We start from the raw sequence: 21,146 nt of genomic DNA, 5'->3' as shown, positions 1-21,146 counted from the left end.
TGGTAGTTTTCCTTCTGTTTCCATTTTTGGAAACAGCTTCAGGAGAATAAGTATTATTTCTTCTCTGAATGTTTGGTAGAATTCCCTGGGGAATCCGTCAGGCCCTGGACTCTTGTTTTTGGGGAGGTTTTTGATCACTGCTTCAATCTCTTCATAATTAATCGGTATGTTTAAATAATCAATTTCTTCCTGTTTAGTCGTGGTAGTTTATAGGTTTCCAGGAAAGCATCCATTTCTTCCAGGTTGTTTAATTTATTGGCATAAAGTTGTTGATAAGAGTTTCTAATGATCCTTCCTATTTCATTGGTGTTGGTTGTGATCTCTCCCCTTTCATTCATAATTTATTAATTTGGGTCCTTTCTCTATTCTTTGGAATAAGTCTGGCCAGTGCTTATCGATCTTATTTATTCTTCAAAGAACCAGCTTCTAGTTTTGTTGATCTGCTTTACTGTGCTCCTGGTTTCTAATTCATTGATCTCTGCTCTAATCTTGATCAACTGCCTTCTCGTGCATGGGTTAGGCCTGTTCTTCTGTTCCAACTCCAGCTTCTTAAGGTGAGAATATAAAGACTGCATTTTAGATTGTTCTGTTCCTTTGAGTGAGGCTTAGATGGCTCTGTATTTTCCCCTTAGGACCGAGGATTTCCTTTGTTTTATGGCTAAATGATATTCCTCTGTGCGTGTGCATGTGTGTGTCTCTGTGTGTGTGTGTCACATTTTTTTATCCATTCATCTGTTCTGGACACTTAGGTTGTTTACATTTCTTGGTTTTTGTGAATAATGCTATAATGAATGTGGAGTACAAATATCTCTTTGAGTTAGAGATTTCATTTCCTGTGGCTATAAACCCAGAAGTGGAATTGCTGGATCTTATGGTAGTTATCTTTTTAATTTTTTAGGAATTTCCATACTGTTTTCCATAGTGGCTGCACCAGTTTACGTTTTCACTTACAGTACACAAGGGTACCCTTTTCTCCAATATTCATGTCTTCTTTTTGTTGAGACTTTTTCTCATGAATAGTTGTTAAATTTGTGTGATTTTGTATCTTTCATTCTATTGATGTGATGTACCACAGTTAGTGATTTGCATGTATTGAACCATTTTTGCATTCCAGGGTTAAATCTCACTTGGTTGTGGTGTATGATCCTTTAAATGTATGTTCAGTTTGCTTGTGTTTTGTTGAGGATGTTTGCATATAAATATTCATCAAGGATATTAGCCTGTAGTTTTCTTTTGTTGTAATGTTTTTACCTAGCTTATTCGGTAATGTTGGCCTCATAAAATGAGTTTGAGAGTTTCCCACTTCAGTTTTTTGGAGAATTTGAGAAGGATTGGTTTAGAATTTATCAGTGAAACCATATATAAGATTCTGGGCTGTTCAACTTTTCTTTTTCTTCCTGATTCAGTTTTGGGAGGTTATATGTTTCTAGAAATTTATTGATTTCTAGGCTGTCCAATTTGTTTGCATATAATTTTTCATAATATTCTCTTGTAATCCTTTGTATTTCTGTAGTGTCAGTTGTTATTTCTCCTCTTTCATTTCTAATTTTGTTTGAGTACTTTTTTTTTTATGAGTCTGACTAGAGGTTTATCAATTTTATTGATCTTTTCAAAGAACCAGCTTCTGGTTTCTTTGAACTGTTCTATTGGGTTTTTTTGGCTTCTGTTTCATTTATTTCTGCTCTAATCTTTATTATTTCCTTCCTACTACTGGTTCTGGGTTTTGTTGTTCTTCTTTTTCTAGCTTGTTTAGGTGTAAAGTTAAGTTGTTTATTTGAGATTTTTTTCTTGCTTCTTGAGACAGGCCTATATTGCTATAAACTTCCCTCTTAGAACCACTTTTGCTGCATCCCAAAGATTTTGGATCATTGTATTTTCATTATTATTTGTTTCTGTGTATTTTTTTATTACCACTTTGATTTCTTGATTGACCCATCCACTCTTTAGTAGCATGTTATTTAACCTCCATGTATTTGTGGTTTTTCCAGATTTTTTCTTGTGGTTGATTTCTAGTCTTAGAGTGCTGTGGTCAGCAAGATGCATGGAATGACTTTGATCTTTTTGAATTTCTTGAAGCTTTGTGGCCTAATATGTGATCTCTTGTGGAAAATGTTCTATGTCACTTGAAATGAATGTGTATTTTGCTGTTTTAGGATAGAATGTTCTGAACATATCTGTTAAATCCATCTGGTCCAGGATGTCATTCAAAGCTCTTATTTCCTTGTTGATTTTCTGGTTGGGTGATCTGTCCATTGACCTATCAATTACTTCCTTTATGTTTGTTATTACTATCAGTTACTTCCTTTATGTTTGTTATTACTATCAATTACTTCCTTTATGTTTGTTATTACTGCTTTAAGTATTTAGGTGCCCCCGTGTTGCATACATAAATATTTACAATTGTTATATCTTTTTGTTGGATTGTCTCCTTAATGATTATGTAGTGTCCTTTGTCTCTTGTTACAGTCTTTGTTTTAAAGTCTGTTTTGTCCAATATAAGTATTGCTACCTGGCTTTCTTTTCACATCCTTTTGAGTGCTTTTCCATCACATCACTTTCAATCTGCAGGTGTCTTTACGTCTGAAATGAGTCTCTTATTTTTATGTCTTGTTTTTTTTTTTTTTTTTTTTGTCCATTTCATCATGCTGTCTTTTGATTGGAGTGTTTAGTCTATTTACATTCAAAGTAATTATTGATATGTATGTAGTTATTGCCATTTTGTTACTTGTTTTATGTTTGTTTTTGGAGTTTTTCTCCAGAGCTTTCTTCTCTCATGATTAGTTGGCTTTCTTTAGTCACATACTTGGATTCCTTTCTCTTTATTTCCTCTGTATCTATTACTGGTTTTTTATTTGTGGCTACCATTAGGTTTGTATATAACCTCTTCTGCATACAGTAATACAAGTTAAGTTGATGGTGGCTTAAGTTTGAACCCATTCTTTACTCCTCTCCTCCCCATGTTTTAGGTATATGGTGTCATACTTTACATACCTTTATTTTGTGAATCCCTTGAGTGATATTTACAGATAGACTTATGTTTACTGCTTTTGTGATTCCTACTTTCCTTATTCTTGCTTGTGGTCTTTTCACTCAAAGAGTGCCCTTTTACATTTCTTGTAGGGCTAGTTAGTGGTCATGAATTCCTTTAACTTTTGTTTTTTTTTGGGAAACTCTTTATCCCTCCTGTTCTGATTGATAACCTTGATGGATAGAGTATTCTTGTCTGCCGATTTTTCCCTTTCAGCACTTTGAATATATCATGCCATTCTCTTCTGGCCTGTCAAGTTTCTGTTGAAAAATCAGCTAATAGCCTTACAGGCTTTCCATTGTATGTAACTGTCTTCTTTTCTCTTGTTGCTTTTAAATTTTTTCTGTTAGTTGGGGCGCCTGGGTGGCACAGCGGTTAAGCGCCTGCCTTCGGCTCAGGGCGTGATCCTGGCGTTCCGGGATCGAGCCCCACATCAGGCTCCTCCGCTATGAGCCTGCTTCTTCCTCTCCCACTCCCCCTGCTTGTGTTCCCTCTCTCGCTGGCTGTCTCTATCTCTGTCAAATAAATAAATAAAATCTTTAAAAAAAAAAAAAATTTTTTTTCTGTTAGTACTTTTTGCCAATTTTAATTATTACGTACCTTGGTGTGGACCTCCTTGGAATGATTTTGTTGGCGAACCTTTGTGCCTCCTGGGTCTGAATTTCTGTTTCCTTCCCCAAATTCAGGAAGTTTTCAGCCATTATTTCTTTAAATTTCTGCCCCCTTTTCTCTCTCTAGTCCTTTGGGGATCCTTATAATGCCAGTGTTATTACATTTGATGATGTCATTGAATTCCTTAAGTCTATTCTCATTTTGCATAAGTTTTTATCTGTCATCTTCTCAGCTTGATTACTTCCAATTACGCTGTCCTCCAGGCTGCTGCTTCATTCTTCTGCTTCCTCTAGACTTTTATTTATTCCTTCTAGTTTATTTTTAATTTCATTTACTGTGTTCCTCATCTCTGATTGGTCGTTTTTCTTCTCATTGTTTATGGTCTCACTTATGTCCTCCACTCTTCTCTTAAGTCCAGTGAGTATCTTTATGATCATTACTTTAAATTCTCTAGAAGGCGTATTACATATCTCTTAGATTTCTTGCTGTGGTTTTGCCCTGTTCTTTTATTTGGGACCTACTCCTCTGTTTCCTCAGTTTATCTAACTGTCAGTGTCTCTTTCTCTGTGTAGGGAAAGTCAGCTACATCTCCTGCTCTTTCGTATACTGGCCTTATGAAGAAGAGGTCTGTAGAGCCTTTCCATGAAGTATCCCTTGTTCACCAGAACCTGGCACTTCAGAGATGTCTCCTGTGTGTGATGTGTGCACCCTGCTGTTGCGGATGAGCTGCTTTTTCCTTCAGTCCAGTCATCTGCAGGGGCTCTCTTTATGTTGTGGACAGTTTTTGTCCCTGTGGTTTAGTGGGCCAGTCTGCAGATGCCTTGGGCTTCAGTTGAGTCAGTAGCACCAAACTACAGGTGCTTTCCCTGTATTGTCCCCTGAGAAGCTTCCATTGGTTTGCAGGGCCTATGGTCAGACCAGTTGTCTGCCTCCAACCCACTGCTGGGCGCTCCATCTCACTGGTGTGGTTGTGTTTCCCTCTCTCCAGGACAGGAGTCACTTTGGAGTGATGTTGGCTACTCTAAGGGCTGCTTGCACACTGCCAGGCCTGTGGCACTGCCCTATATGGGCTCTGGCCAAGAGTGTGTTGGAAAGGGCAGATCTGCTGAAGGACAGCGCGGGGCGGTAGGGCTGCAGTACTGTCAAGCTTTGTGTGCTGCAGGTCCTCTGCAGGAGAGATCCTGATGTGTCCAGACTAAGGCAGGCTATATGGAGGGGTGGATTGGAAGAAGCACAACATGCGACGATGGGGGCAGCAGTGTTGGCAAATTAAATAGAAAGTCCCATAGGTGGGCATGTGTTTATGCTGAGGGGCAAGGGAGGAATATAGCACCTGCCAGTTCCTTTATTCCTGGAGGAGTTCCCCAGGGATTTCTGTCCCTTTGTAACACATTCTGAGTTTTCTGGGTTATTTACACTGATAGGGTGTTATGTATCCATGGGATGATATGAACCTAGGGTCTTCCTACTTTACTATCTTCCCTGGAAGTCCTACATTATTATATTCATTATGGTGATCTGTGACCAGTGATTACAACCTGCTGAAAGCTCAGATGACGATTAGCATTTTTTAGCAACAAAGTATTTTTTAATTAAGCTACATACATTGTTTTTTAGACGTAATGCTGTTTCACACTTCATAGACTATGGTATAGTGTAAAGAACTTTTATATGCGCTAGGAAACCAAAAATTCACTAGACTTACTTTATTTCAATATTCACTTTATTGCAGCAGTCTGGAACTGAACCGACAGTATTTCCAAGATATGTCCTATATGAATTGCAAATATTTTCTCCCATTCTGTAGTTGTCTTTTCATTTCTTTTTCTTTCTTTCTTTCTTTCTCTCTTTCTTTCTTTCTTTTTTTCTTTTGTAGTTTCTTTTGCTGTGCAGAAGCTTGTTAGTTTGTTGTAGTCCCACTTGTTTATTTTTTATTTTGCTGGTTTGGCTTTAGGTGTCATATGAAAAAAATCAGTGCCAAGATCCATGTCAAGGAACTTTTCACCTATTTTCTTCTAGTTCTCCAGTTTCCGTATCTGAATTTATTTATTTGCATTTTCTTTCTTTCTTCCTTAGGTAGTCCAGGTAAAGATTTGTCATTTTTTTCTCTTAAAAAAAATAAGGTCTTAGTTTTATTGATCTTTTCTATTGTTTTTCTTGTCTCTTTCATTTATTTCTGCTCTGATCTTTGTTACTTCTTTCTTTCTACTAATTTTGAACTTAGTTCTTCTTTTTTTAGTTCCTTGAGGTACTTTTTGTTTTCCTAATTTCATTTAGTTGTCTGTTTTCTTAAAGTTGACTAAACTTTTTTTTTTTTTAATAATGATTTTTTATTATATTATGTTAGTCACCATACAGTACATCCCCGGTTTTCGATGTAAGGCTCGATGATTCATTAGTTGTGTATAACACCCAGTGCACCATGCAATATGTGCCCTCCTTACTACCCATCACCGGTCTATCCCATTCCCCCACCCCCCTCCCCTCTGTAGCCCTCAGTTTGTTTCTCATAGTCCATAGTCTCTCATGTTTCATTCCCCCTTCTGATTACCCCCCCTTTCTTTATCCCTTTCTTCCCCTACTGATCATTCTAGTTCTTATGTTCCATAGATGAGAGAAATCATATGATAGTTGTCTTTCTCTACTTGACTTATTTCACTAAGCATTATCTCCTCCAGTGCTGTCCATGTTGTAGCAAATGTTGAGAACTCGTTCTTTCTGATTGCTGAGTAATATTCCATTGTATATATGGACCACAACTTCTTAATCCAGTCATCTGTTGAAGGGCATCTCGGCTCCTTCCACGATTTAGCTATTGTGGACATTGCTGCTATGAACATTGGGGTGCATATGGCCCTTCTTTTCACTACGTCTGTATCTTTGGGGTAAACACCCAGTAGTGCAATGGCTGGATCATAGGGTAGCTCAATTTTTAACTTTTTAAGGGACCTCCACACTGCTTTCCAGAGTGGCTGTACCAACTTGCATTCCCACCAACAATGTAGGAGGGATCCCCTTTCTCCACATCCTCTCCAACAATTGTTGTTTCTTGCCTTGTCTATTTTTGCCATTCTAACTGGCGTAAGGTGGTATCTCAGTGTGGTTTTGATTTGAATTTCCTTGATGGCTAATGATTTTGAACATTTTTTCATGTGTCTGTTAGCCATTTGTATGTCTTCATTGGAAAAGTGTCTGTTCATATCTTCTGCCCATTTTTTGATTTGTTTATTTGTTTCTCGTGTATTGAGTTTGAGAAGTTCTTTGTAGATCTTGGATACCAGTCCTTTATCTGTAGTGTCATTTGCAAATATCTTCTCCCATTCCGTGGGCTGCCTCTTAGTTTTTCTGACTGTTTCCTTGGCTGTGCAGAAACTTTTAATCTTGATGAAGTCCCATAAATTCATTTTATCTTTTGTTTCTCTTGCCTTTGGGGATGTATCATGAAAAAGGTTGCTTTGGCCGATGTCGTAGAGGTTGCTGCCTATGTTCTCCTCTAGAATTCTGATGGATTCCTGTCTCACATCGAGGTCTTTCATCCATTTGGAGTTTATTTTTGTGTATGGTGTGAGAGAGTGGTCAAGTTTCATTCTTTTGCATGTAGCTGTCCAATTTTCCCAGCACCATTTATTGAAGAGACTGTCTTTTTCCCACCGGATGTTTTTTCCTGCTTTATCAAAGATTAGTTGCCCAAAGAGCTGAGGGTCCATTTCTGGGCTCTCTATTCTGTTCCATTGGTCTATGTGTCTGTTTTTGTGCCAGTACCATGCTGTCTTTGTGATCACAGCTTTGTAGTACAGCTCGAAATCCGGCATTGTGATGCCCCCAGCTTTGTTTTTCCTTTTCAACAGTTCCTTGGAGATTCGGGGTCTTTTCTGGTTCCATACAAATTTAAGGACTATTTGTTCCAGTTCTTTGAAAAATGTCATTGGTATTTTGATCGGGATAGCATTGAAAGTGTAGATTGCTCTGGGTAGCGTGGACATTTTAACTATGTTAATTCTTCCGATCCATGAGCATGGAATATCTTTCCATCTTTTTATGTCTTCCTCAATGTCTTTTAAGAGTGATTTATAGTTTCTAGAATAAAGGTCCTTTACGTCTCTGGTTAAGTTAATTCCAAGGTAACGTATGGTTTTTGGTGCTATTGTAAATGGGATGGATTCCCTAATTTCTCTTTCTTCGGTCTTGTTATTCGTGTACAGAAATGCAACTGATTTCTGAGCATTGATTTTGTATCCCGCCACGTTACTGAATTGCTCTATAACTTCTAATAGTTTGGGAGTGGCTTCTTTTGGGTTTTCCATATAGAGTATCATGTCATCTGCGAAGAGAGACATTTTGACTTCTTCTTTGCCGATTTGAATACCTTTGATCCCTTTTTGTTGTCTGATTGCTGTTGCAAGGACTTCTAGTACTATGTTGAATAATAGTGGCGAGAGTGGGCATCCTTGTCGTGTTCCTGATCTTAAGGGAAAGGCTTCCAGCTTTTCCCCATTGAGAATAATATTTGCAGTAGGCTTTTCATAGATGGCTTTTATGAGATTGAGAAATGTACCTTCTATTCCTACACTCTGAAGGGTTTTAATCAGGAAAGGATGCTGTATTTTGTCAAATGCTTTTTCGGCATCGATTGAGAGGATCATATGGTTCTTGAGTCTTTTCTTGTTGATATGATGTATCACGCTGATTGATTTGCGAATATTGAACCACGCTTGCATCCCAGGTATGAATCCCACTTGATCGTGGTGGATAATCGTTTTAATGAACTGTTGGATTCTATTAGCAAGTATCTTGTTGAGGATTTTGGCGTCCATATTCATTAGGGAAATCGGTCTGTAATTCTCCTTTTTGAGGGGGTCTTTGCCTGGTTTGGGGATCAAGGTAATATTGGCCTCATAGAATGAGTTTGGTAGCTTTCCTTCTGTTTCTATTTTTTGAAATAGCTTTAGGAGGATAGGTATTATTTCTTCTTTGAATGTTTGGTAGAATTCCCCAGGAAAACTGTCCGGGCCTGGAGTTTTGTTATTTGGAAGGTTGTTTATCACTGACTCAATTTCTTCATAATTAATTGCGCTGTTTAAGAAATCAATTTCTTCCTGTTTCAATCTTGGTAGTTTATAGGTTTCCAGGAAGGATTCCATCTCTTCCAGATTGCTTAGCTTATTGGCATATAGCTGTTGATAAAAATTTCTAATAATCCTTCCAATTTCAATGGTGTTCGTCATGACCTCTCCTTTTTCATTCATAATTTTAATAATCTGGGTCCTTTCTCTTTTCTTTTGGATAAGTCTTGCCAGTGGTCTGTCAATTTTATTGATTCTCTCCAAGAACCAGCTTCTAGTCCTGTTGATCTGCTCTACTGTACTTCTGGTTTCTGCTTGATTGATTTCAGCTTTAATTTTGGTCAACTGCTTCCTTGTGCGTGGATTAGGCCTGTCCCTCTGTTGGTGTTCCAGCTTCTTGAGGTGAGAATATAAAAACTGCATTTTAGATTTTTCTATTCTTTTGAGTGAGGCTTGGATGGCTATGTATTTCTCCCTTAGGACTGCCTTTGCAGTATCCCATAGGTTTTGGACTGTTGTATTTTCATTCTCATTGGTCTCCATAAATTGTTTAATTTGATTTTTGATTTCCTGGTTTATCGAGTCATTCCTGAGCAGGATGGTTCTTAGTCTCCAAGTGTTTGAGTTTCTTCCAAATTTTTTCTTGTGGTTGAGTTCCAATTTCAGAGCGTTGTGGTCTGAGAATATGCAGGGGATAATTTCAATCTTTTGGTATCGGCTGAGACCTGTTTTGTGTCCCAGAACATGGTCCATTCTTGAAAATGTTCCATGGGCATTAGAATAGAATGAGTATTCTTTGGTTCTGGGGTGTAGTGTTCTATATATATATCTAAGAGGTCCAACTCGTCGAGTATGGCATTCAAAGCGTTTGATTCTTTGCTTAGTTTTTGCCAGGGTGTTCTGTCTATTTCTGAGAGTGGAGTGTTGAGGTCCCCTACTATTAATGTATTTTTATTTATATGTCTCTTTATTCTGGTTAAGAGTTGGCTTGTGTATCTTGCTGCTCCCCTGTTGGGGGCATATATATTTATAATTGTCATATCCACTTGTTGAATACTTCCTTTAAGAATAATATAGTGCCCTTCTGCGTCTCTAACTATAGTCTGTAGTTTAAAATCCAGTTTATCTGATATGAGAATTGCTACCCCAGCTTTCTTTTGAGGTCCATTTGCGTGAAAGATGGTACTCCATCCCCCTACTCTCAGTCTGAATGCATCTTGGGGTTCGAAATGAGTCTCTTGTAGACAGCAAATGGATGGGTCATTTCTTTTTATCCAATCTGCAACCCTGTGGCGTTTTAAGGAAGAATTTAAGCCATTAATGTTAAGGCTGAGTACTGAGAGATATGCTTTTAATTCTGCCATGTTGTCAGTAAAGTCTTTGTTTGTATTGGCTGTGACTTTCTGTTCTGTATCACTCTTGGGGCCTTTTTACTTTTATAGAACCCCCCGTAATACCTCCTGTAGGGCTGGTGTCGTGGTTACAAAATTGGCTAGTGACTGTCGATTCTGAAATGTCTTTATTTCTCCATCAATTCTGAATGACAGCCTTGCTGGTTAAAGGATCCTTGGCTGCATGTTTTTCTCTGAAAGAGCTTTAAAAATGCTCCCCCAACCCTTTCTCTCATTCCAGGTCTGTGTAGACAGGTCTGACGTAATTCTGATGCCTTTGCCTTGGTACGTGAGAAATTTCTTTGCCCTGGCCGCTTTCAATACTGTATCCTTGGATCTCATATTTGCGAGTTGCACTATGACGTGACGTGGTGTAGGTCTGTCATGGTTGAGCTTGGGAGGGGTCCTCTCTGCCTCTTGGACACGAATTTTTGTTTCCCTTGCTAGATTAGGGAAGTTTTCAGCTACAATTTGTTCAAATATCTCTTCTAGACCTCTGTTTTTCTCCACCCCCTCGGGGATGCCGATGATTCTAACATTGGATCGTTTCGTTGAGTCAGTAATCTCCCGTAGCCAACATTCGTGGGCGTGGATTTTTTTAAGACCATCTTCTATTTTTATTTTTTCCTCTATTAACCCATCCTCCAATTCACTAACCCTTTCCTCCGCTTCCGTGACCCTAGCCGTCAGAGCCTCTAGTTTTGCCTGCATTTGGCTCATAGAATTTTTAATTTCTGTCAAATTCGCTCTCATTTCCGCCCTTAGGGATTCTATATTCTCAGTAACATTTTCCTGAATACTTTTTTCAAGTCTACTCATTATCTTGACCATTGTTACTCTGAATTCCATTTCTGATAATTTGGTTACATCCATATCCGTTACTTCTGTGGCAGAGGCCACTGACTCACTGTCTTTTCTTTGCTGGGGGGGGCTTCTCCTTCTTGTCATTCTGATGAGGGGAGGTTGCGGGGTTGTCCAGAGCCCAAAATTATTGACTGGGTCCCAGGCCGTGCCCCTTGTTTTATAGGGATCTTAGAGATGTGGGCTTCTTCTTTAAAGATTTTATTTATTTACTTATCTGAGAGAGGGAGATAGACAGTCAGCAAGAATGGAACAGAAGCAGGGGAGTGAGAGAGGAAGAAGCAGGCTCCCAGCGGAGGAGCCCGATGAGGGACTCCTTTCCGGAATGCTGGGATCACGCCCTAAGCCGGAGACAGGTGCTCAATGACTGCGCCACCAAGGCGCCTCCGGTTGTGGGCTTCTTGATTTTTCAGCCTGCCTTCTGGGGGAGGGGCCTGCCGCACCGATACTCAGGCAACCCTGTTTGGTTAGAGTCTCCGTGTCCCCTGCGAGGGAGGATGGGGATGGGCGCTCTCTCGGCCGGTATTTCCAGGCTTTTGTTCTCTGGCGGCTTTCCCTGGCGGCCGGCTATGCCTCTTCTGAGGGTCAGAGCAGCAGAGGCTGCATTGTCACAGAACAGAGGGCTTGCGGCCCGTTCTCCACTGATGTTCTGGCCACTTTAACTCTATTACTGTTGGTGCTGCTCAACCCTGCAGCTTCCCGGGATGTGCGCACCAACTCGGCGTCCCTGCCCTCACTTCCAGGGCCGGCGCGTCTCTGTCCTTTGTGTTTCTAATGCCGCCAGCCACCGGCCGCCCCGCACGCTCCCGGGTCTCCCGGTCTCAGTCTATGCCCGGTGAGCACACCTCGATTCCGGAGTTTCGGGAGAAGCCTGGTGGCGCGCGCACCCGGTTCAGGGTCACAGTCTGCTGTTTCGCGGGTGCCGACCGCGAGTCCGCCCGCTCCCCCGTGCAGGTGGCCCGCCAGCCGCCAGCCGCCCCGCGCGCGCTCCGGGAGTTCCCGGTCTCAGTCTGGATCCCGTGAGCGCACCGGGATTCCGGTGTTCCGGGAGATGCCTGGTGGCACGCGCGTTCACGGCTCACCGGTCTCAGTCCGCTCTCTCGCGGGTGCCCTCTGTGAGTCCGCCCGCTCCCCCGTGCAGGTGGCTGCCGCTTCCCGGCGCCCAAACGCGGCGGCTCCCTCCCCCTTCCGTTTATCTTCCGATATCTGTGCACGGTTTACAGCTCCCCTCTTCGTACCTCAATACTCAGCGCTGGAGATGTTCATTTGTAGAGATCCAGATGCATCATCCTGCGTCTCAGGCTGATTCCGTGGTTATTTAGTCTGGTCTGGTACCTATCCAGCTCGACTCAGGGGACCGGCTGAAAAAGGGGTCCCCTACTCCTCCGCCATCTTAACTCCCTCCAAAGTTGACTAAACTTTTTAAAGAGGATTATTCTAAATTCTTTGTCAGACAGTTCATAGATTTCCATTTTTTTAGAGTCAGTCATTAGAATTTCTTTAGTTTCCTTTGGTGATTATATATTTTATTGATTATTCATGATCCTTGTGTCCTTGTGTTGGTATCTATATATTTGAGGAAGTAGGCACCTCTTCCAGCATTTACAGACTGGCTTTATGAGGCAAAGCCCTTCACCAATAAGCCTGTCCAGAGATTCTGGGTGGACCATCTGGTGGAATACTCAAGTGGACAGGTCTGGTGCCTGGGTTGGTAGCTGGGCAGGCCTAGTGCTTGAGCACACAGGGACTAGTCTGGCACCTAGGCCACAGGGTGGACCTGAAGCCTAGGTTCACTGGGGTGTGCTTGGTACTTGAATCTGTGGTGATGGGCTTGGGACCTTGGTCTGTGTGGGCAGATCTGGATCCTAGGTTTCCAGGCACCAACCAGGCATTGGGGCCCACTGGGGTGGGCCTAGCATCTGGGTCCACAGAGGCTGGTCTGGTACTGAGACAGGCTGGAAGCCTGATTTTGTGAGAGTCAACCTGGAGTCTGGGGCTACAGGAGTTGGCTTGTATCCTGGAGCCCTCAGGGGATGGCATGGAGGTTGGATTTGCGGGGGTCATTATGGTACTTGGGTCGACCAAGAACCTGGGTCCATGGGAGCTTGCCTTGAACCTGGGGGCTGAGTTGGTACTTGGGATTTGGGGCTATAGTAGCTAGCCTGGTGCTGAAGTGGGGCAAAAACTTGGGTATACAGTAGTCATCCTGTCTCTGGGCCTAGTCATCCTAACTTTTTTGTAGGGGCTGATTGGGATTATAGGGCCAAAGTTGCTGCCTTGGAGCTGGCTGATGCTGGGATGTGTCAGGAGCCTGGGTTCATGGGAGCTTGCTGGGAACCTGGAGGTTGTATGGACCTAGGTTTGCAGGAACCACCTGTGGCCACTGGAGCCAGCAGGCACTGGAGTGAGTTGGTGGCCTGGGTTCACAGGTACTGTCTGTGGAGCCTGATGCCTAGGAGCCACCTGAGGATGTAGAATCCCACAGGTACCAGGGTGGACAGGAGCCTGGGTTCATAGGAGCCTTCTAGGGAGCCAGCAAGGGCATTGAGAGCCTGGTGCTAGGGTGGGCTAAACTGGAGTCTACAGTGAAGTCAGATGCTTACTTTACTCAACTTCTCTTAGAGAGAGGCTTTCTCTCTCCATGCTGAGCTGTCTGGGCTCAGAGGAAAGATAAAGGGGGTCTGTGAATCTGTCTGTCCTCATTAATGTGTCTTATATCTAATCCTCACCCAGGTACTATAATCCCTCACCTAGAATCCTTAGTTCTTGTGAAAGTATTTTCATGCATGGATAGTCCTTAAAATTGATCTTTTGGGGAGGGTACAGGTACTAGGAATTCCTGTACTGCCATTTTGCTGACATCACTCCTCCAACTCAGTATTTTTAATGTTACCCAGTATAAATATTAGTTTTTGCCAAAGAGCATAGTGATGTGCATAGCAATGTGCATAGTGATATCATAACTATGTTATAATTCATGGGTATTTTCAAGATTTCATTTGTAACCTAAAATGTAGTAAGTCTTATTTCCTTATATGTTAACTAGGCAGGTTTTTTTAAAAACTTACGTGAAATTACGTAAAATTTATCTCCGGATACATGAAAGCCCATGTTTCTAATAACTTTGAAGAAAGAGGTTTGATATTCAGAAAGCTTACATAATATATTTCAGAAACTACAGTATATATGTGTATGTGCATATGAACAAACATGCATATATGTGTACATTTTATGTGGTTATATACATACAAAAACTATGTACATTTGTATATATCTGTATATATATATGTGTATGTATATTTTAGATGGAGGACAGTGATCTTTAGAGTCAACATCAGAGCTTCTGACTGGAGTTAGAAAATATTTTATATATAGGAGATCATTCCATAATGGTTACTTAGAGGTGTCATACTTTCTTCAAGTCTGATTTCTTCATATGTCTTGTTCTTTGTAGAATATTAAAGAAGATTGCTTTATAAGATATAAATAACATCTGTTCAATGTTTAGAGAATGTTGTGTTTTTTTAAGATTTTTATTTTATTTATTTGACATAGAGGGGGAGACAGCCAGCGAGAGAGGGAACACAGGCAGGGGGAGTGGGAGAGGAAGAAGCAGGCTCCCAGCAGAGGAGCCCGATGTGGGGCTCGATCCCAGAACGCAGGGATCACGCCCTGAGCCGAAGGCAGACGCTTAACGACTGAGCCACCCAGGCGCCCCTAGAGAATGTTTAGGACTTGAAATAAAACAAACAAAAAACATTTAAACTAAGCCTACCTGATTTCTGTTCCATTTCAGTAATATTTAAAATACTTCATCAAGACAAATCGATAATAGAGTCTTCTGTTTCACTTAGACCTACTGGCAGTTCTATGTATATATGTATTTATTTTTTTAAATCAGTAAAAGGAAGCAGTTTTGAATTTTAAAGACTATTATTTTTCTATTCGCTCAGACCTAGCTTTTTGAGGCTGATTTACATTTTTAAAAAAAAGTTTTTTAAAATGGTATTAATGGGACTATTTTTAAAAAGTGGTTGCCAGTCTTGTTCAGTGTTAAATATTTCAGCCTGTTTGAAATCTGGAATATGCCAATATTTAGTTCTCAAAGCTGACTAATATTACTAGTAAGTTAATTATAAAGCCAGAAATTTTATATATTTTTACTAAAGAGAGGGTCATTAATTTTGTTTCCTTCTCTCTGGGGCAGTTTTCAGTGAATGTATAGCTGAGGCCTGGTATGGTGTCATTCACAACCTAAATTGTGGCAAAATTTTTTTTACTTCACCTTCAATTTATTGAGCACAGCTACTTTGGATTATTGATTAATGCTGTTGTATACTTTATCTCAGTGAGATAGGCATGAAATCATTGCCTTTTTATAGCTGAGAGAAATGAGTGGTAAAAACTGTATTGGCTTCACTAAGGACAAATACATAGTTAAGGTCAGAATATTTACTATGCCAGTGACTTTTAAACAATGTATGCATTGGAATTATACTGTGAGCTTATTAAAAGAACAATGACTAGTTTCCCCCCCCTCCCCCTCCCCCACCTCCAATATATCTGAGTTAGGGTTCGAGGTAGAGAGCAAGCGTTTGTATTTTTTCAACCCCCCCCCAACATTATTCTCATGCATACCATTCTGTAACTCTTTACCAGTGATTATCACCCTTGGCTGCATAGTAAAATCATCAGGGAATTTTTAAAAATCCCAGTGTCCAGGCAGAACTGTGACTATTTAGGTCAGAATTTCTGGGGTTTGGGCTCAGGCATCAACATTTTTTAAAGCCCCGTACAGGGTCCCATTAACTATACCCAACATACAGAACCATTGCCCTGTGCTATGCCAGTACTTCTCAACTGCCGCTAACCTAGGAACTTGTTGAAAGTAGATAGTAGGTGTTAGATGGAACGGAAGAATCTATATTTTTTCATTGTTTGCGTGTGGTTCTGATGTGCAGCCAGATTTGGAAACTCATTAGTGTAATACAACTATGTATTGAAAACCAAAAGGAAAAAGTCAGCCCTGGCATTATTTGGATTTTTCATTACAAATTATTCTGTCATTCTTACTATATTTTTGTTAACTCATTTGTATAGGGTTAAAATTATTTTTAATCTTTTTGTGGATAAATATAAAGCACATAAGAATTGTATAAAACAGTAATACAACCTCAATGATTTATCACAAAGCAAACACCCCTGTAACCCCTATATAGATTTATAACGTTTAAAGAATAGAACATAGTCAGCACCTTAGAAGTTCTGCTGTGCCCATCCCAGACACTGTCCCTCCCACTCTGAAGTGTGATGGATATCTTGACTTCTATGGTAATCATTTCCTAGCTTTTCTACAGACTTTAACCACCTAACCAGGCATCCCTAAACTATAGTTTTACTTTTTTTAAACATCACATAGATGGACTCATTCTATGCATATTGTTTCGTGTATGGCGTCTTTTACTTTCTGTGGCAGTTGTCAGTGTTGTTGCGTGTAGCTCTGGTTTGTTCATTTTCATTGCTGTGTAGTGGTATAGCCGTACAATGGAATATTATTCTTGACCATGAGAAATTGAGATAGAGAAGCTTATTACTCACAGGTCCTGGAGGAAGTACACAGCACAATTGGAGGCCCCACACAGGGAAGACAAGACAGGGTACAGGCAGAGAGAGAGGCAAGACCTGGGGCACATGCCTTCTTAGGGTCTGTGGGTGAAATGTTTTGGGGCTCATGGGATAAGGCCAGATTGGTCAATTCAAACCAAAAAGAGAAGGAGCTTGGGTAAGCTCCATGAGGGCCTGTGTAGGGTACACAAGGGGAAGGCCCTGGGAGGTGGGGGAGAATGTTCATCGCAAGGACTTTGGGGGAAATCATATTAGGAACTTAGATTTGCTTGGGCTCTGCAGGCTGCTGTCTGGGACATGCACTTGCATTAGGGGCTAGCGTCAATTTTTGGTCCCTGCAGGCCACTTGGCCAAACAAGATGGACAGCGGGACAGCAGTACCGTGCAGTAGCTTAGTGAAAGTCTGGGCATTGTTTTTCAAATATTTTCTCCTAGTCTATGGCTTGTCTTCCATTTCTCTTGACCTACTGGGAAATTAATTGGAATTTCATTCAAATCTATAGATCAGGCCGGAGAGAACATCTTTAAAATGTTTACTTTTCAAATCTGTAAGTACAATACATTCCTCCATTTAGGTCTCCGTAATTTCTTTCAAATACTTTTTAGTTTTAAGTCTAGAGATCGGCATGTCTTTTGTTACATTTATTCCTACATGTTTAATGTTTTTGATGGTGTAGGGCATAGTTTTAAAATTTCATTTTCTACTTGTGCTTTTCTAGTATGTAGATATATAGTTGAATTTTAGATATTGATCTTTATCCACTGACCTTAATTCATTTACTTATGAATTCAGATAGTCATCTCTAGATGTTTTGGGGTTATCTACATACACATTTATGCCATCTACAGATAATGACAGTTTTCTTTCTTTCTGCTCAATCTTTATGCTTCTTTTTGTTTCCTTGCTTCATTGCACTGGCTTTGATGTCCAGTTCAGTGCTGAATAGAAGTGGTGATAGAATCATTTTTGTTTTGTTCCTGATCTAATGGGGCAAAGCTTTCCACAACGTGCCATTAAATATGATGCTTGCTATAGGATTCTCGTAAATACTCTTTATCATATTAAAGAATGTTTCCTTTTGTTTCTGGTTAGCTAAGAGTTTTTATGAAAATCCATCTATCAAATAATTGTAAGATTGTTTTTTGAATGTTAAATTATCTGGAATGAACTCTACTTGTTTGTGATGTATTATCCTTTTAAAATATCACTAGATTTGACTTACTAATCTTTAGCTGAGGATTTTTGCATCCATATTAATGAGAAGGATGAACTTTATAATTTTAAGAATTTATTATTTGAGGAGAAGAGAGAGAGAGAGAAAGCCGGTGCTGGTGGGGGGGCAGAGGGAGAAGGAGGGAGACTGACTGAGCCACGCAGGTGCCCCTGAAGTTTGAAAATTTTAAAAATAATGTCTTTGACTTTGTTAACAAGGGTAAGCTGACTTTTTATCACAAGTTCAGATATATTCCCCCCCTCTGAAGGAGTTTATGGGATTGGTATTATTTTTTTATTAAACAGTTGGAGGAATTCACTAGTAAAATCATCTGCATTTGAGGTTTTCTTTATAAGAAGAGTTTTAATAAATACAAGACTTCTGATTTTCTTCTTGTGTCACTTTTGATAAGGTGTATTTTTTAAGGAATCTGTCATTTTATCCTTAGTGATTTTTGTTTGCTTGTTCTTTTAGCTATTGAGAGAGGTATGTTAAAAGTCTTTTACTATAGGGGCGCCTGGGTGGCTCAGTTGTTACACGTCTGCCTTCGGCTCAGGGCGTGATCCCGGCGTTCTGGGATCGAGCCCCACATCAGGCTCCTCCACTGGTAGCCTGCTTCTTCCTCTCCCACTCCCCCTGACTGTGTTCACTGTCTCGCTGGCTGTCTCTTTCTCTGTCAAATAAATAAATAAAATCTTTTTTAAAAAAAAAGTTTTTTACTATAGTTGTAGATTTCTGCATTTCTTTAGGTTTATTAACTTTTGTTTTATATTATTTTGAAGTTAGGTTATTGGGTGCCTGAAGATTTAGAATAAGGGTATATCCCTGGTGGATTATTAAGCCCTTTTTATTAAACAGTGTCCTTTATTACTTCTCATAATGTCTCTTGCCTTGAAGTTTGCGTTGTCTGCTTTCTTTTGGTTAGTGGTATTTCTTTTTTTCACTTTACTTTTGATGATTCTATATTCTTAATTTAAGGTGTGTCTCTTATAAGTAATAAAAAGTTGAGATTCAAACTGAGTGGCAGATATCTCTGGAATACCTTTCCCCAGTCGGGTTTAGAGTTTCTACCCCTACATTCTTGTATTCCTTTATAATAGCTCTTACACAGAACTTACTTTACTGGTCTGCTTCCCCTGTAAAGGCATGAACCATATTTTATTGTTTTAGCCCCTGTACCAAATAATAATGTCTGACATCTAGTAGACATTCAACAAATGTTTGCTGAATGCATTGGTGTATCGGTGGTTTCCAGATCATTCTCTTGGAGCCCTTGCAGTCTCTAATGTTTATAGGCTACTTTGTTGGGGTGGGGCTGGGGACAGAGGGCCATTCAGAGGGGTACTGTGCAGGCAAGTCTTCACATCCTCTATCCCCACTGCAAGCAGAGAGGCTCTTTGGTAAGTCGAGAATAAAATAAAAGATTCTATCTGAAGAAAGGGATCTTCTGCTACAATGTTTTAAAAGTATTTGTCCAAGCCAGGAGTGCCTGAGTGGCTCAGTCAGTTAAGCATCTGACTCTTGATTTCAGCTCAGGTCATGATCTCAGGGTAGTGAGATTGAGCCCCACATTGACTCCACACTCAGCGGGGAGTCTTCTTGAGATTCTCTCTCTCCCTCTCCCCCCTGCCCCTCCCCACCATGTTCATGGTCTCTCTCTCTCTCTCTCAAATAAATAAATAAATAAATAAATAAATCTTTTAAAAAATTCCTTGTCCATGCCATTGGATTTGAAATATTTTTGAACCAGAACCCCAGTAAGAAATTTATTTTATATTGTTTACTGAAAAAAGTTGTATGGAACAGTCCTTGTCCTTATGTGTGATGCCCTTTGATATTTTACATGTTCTGTTTTTTTTAAATAAGGGTCATGATCAACTAAACTGATTTCAGTCGACCTCAATTTGAAGAACAGTCTTGGTGTGGTAGATTTTGGTATCAATAAAAATCGTGTTCAAATTCTTCCTTGACAGTTTTCTAGATGTGTGATCTCAGATCTATGATAGTCCGTTGAAGTTGGACATAAAACTTAAGCATATTCTACAAGTTCTATAGAATTTTTTTCACCATCAGAACATTTAAGATGAAAAAATATATAGAAATATTTTTACCTGTTACAAATTGAAATTGTTTTAGTGGTTAATTAAAAAATGAGACTATATATATCAATTCAATTTTATTTAAGATACAATAAATAATTAGAAGTGACAATAAACTAAAGGAGAGTTAGATAAGAAGATTAGTGTAGAACTAGAATTCAGTATCTTACTGCATGCTTTGGAAGAAATCAGGTACTTAGCCTTAGCACAAGGGGCACTTTAACATTGTTTTGAAAAGTCATAAGGACCCCACCAACAACATAAATATGCCAAAACAAAATAACTTTTTTAATGCTTTGCATTATAGGTGTGTTGAAGTTGTGAAAGCTTCTCAATATGTAGAGTTAGCAAATGATCTGGAAATAAACAAAGCAATTACATACTTGAGACAAAAGGACTTCAACCAAGTAAGTTTTTAAAAGTTTTAGATGAACTTTTATATGTTAACTGGTGAAAACAATAATCTTGCAAAACTTTTTCCAGAATATTGTTGTCTGTGATTATTCTGAAGTTTAGTAATATTTTTACTTGTCTTAACATCATTTCCAATAATACAGTATTACTTTAATTTTGACCTGTTTGTCCTGTTTGTCCCCATCCAAATACTTTCCATGTAAAGCATGGTTCCTAAATTACTAAACCATAGTCTAGTCCAGAGATTAACTTTCCTCTAGGAGTTTTCAAACTGTTCCCTAAAGCACTAAGGTTTTTTAGAATTAGGGAAGTCCAGGAGGCCAGCTAGTAGCCTGATGCTTCCATCTACTGTTCTCACCAGAGCAGCTTTCCTGTTGCCTGTTTTGTATATTTGGTTTACTCATTAACATTGCATTGGGCATAAAAGGGTCCCATTGCTAAGCACAGTTTCATAATCCTCCAGGATCTCTTGCTGGTACCACTGCTACCTTGCTACCTTAGGTCAAGATGGAATGGATACCCACCTTCAGCAGTCTCTCTCAAATGAGACCTAGTTGTGACAAGACCTAGAGGAATAGACAGCTTTAAAAAGGAAGGATGGGGGTGGCAATAACAGAAGAGAATAAACAGAATGAAACTTGATATCCTGGTTCATAAAACCAATGATTAGTGTCATGTGTGCCCCCAACTAGAAAGCTCAGCTCCTCCCAATTTTAGACCCAGAGAGGCAGGGCCAGAGGAAACCACAATATCTTTCCTGCATCCTATCCCAAGCCTGTGTTTTCAGTTTTTCTTCCTACCTAAGAGCCTTCCTTTTGTCTAGGAGACAACATAAATGA

General features: G+C 39.9%; 1 protein-coding gene across 6 annotated transcripts in view; it reads left to right on the top strand.

Annotated features, from left to right (window-relative positions):
* Positions 1-21,146, top strand: part of IFT88 (intraflagellar transport 88) — a 146,842-nt gene that overhangs the window by 65,232 nt on the left and 60,464 nt on the right. For all 6 annotated transcript variants that reach the window (XM_057309773.1, XM_026492961.4, XM_026492957.4 and 3 more), the window contains one exon: positions 20,201-20,300. In XM_057309773.1, coding sequence (XP_057165756.1) covers positions 20,201-20,300 — 100 coding nt within the window. The remainder of the gene's footprint in view (positions 1-20,200; positions 20,301-21,146) is intronic.

Source organism: Ursus arctos, unplaced genomic scaffold (genome assembly GCF_023065955.2).
Source record: "Ursus arctos isolate Adak ecotype North America unplaced genomic scaffold, UrsArc2.0 scaffold_10, whole genome shotgun sequence".
NCBI classification, from domain to species: domain Eukaryota; kingdom Metazoa; phylum Chordata; class Mammalia; order Carnivora; family Ursidae; genus Ursus; species Ursus arctos.
The sequence above is the reverse complement of the archived record's forward strand: the minus strand, read 5'-3'. Positions and strand labels throughout refer to the sequence as shown.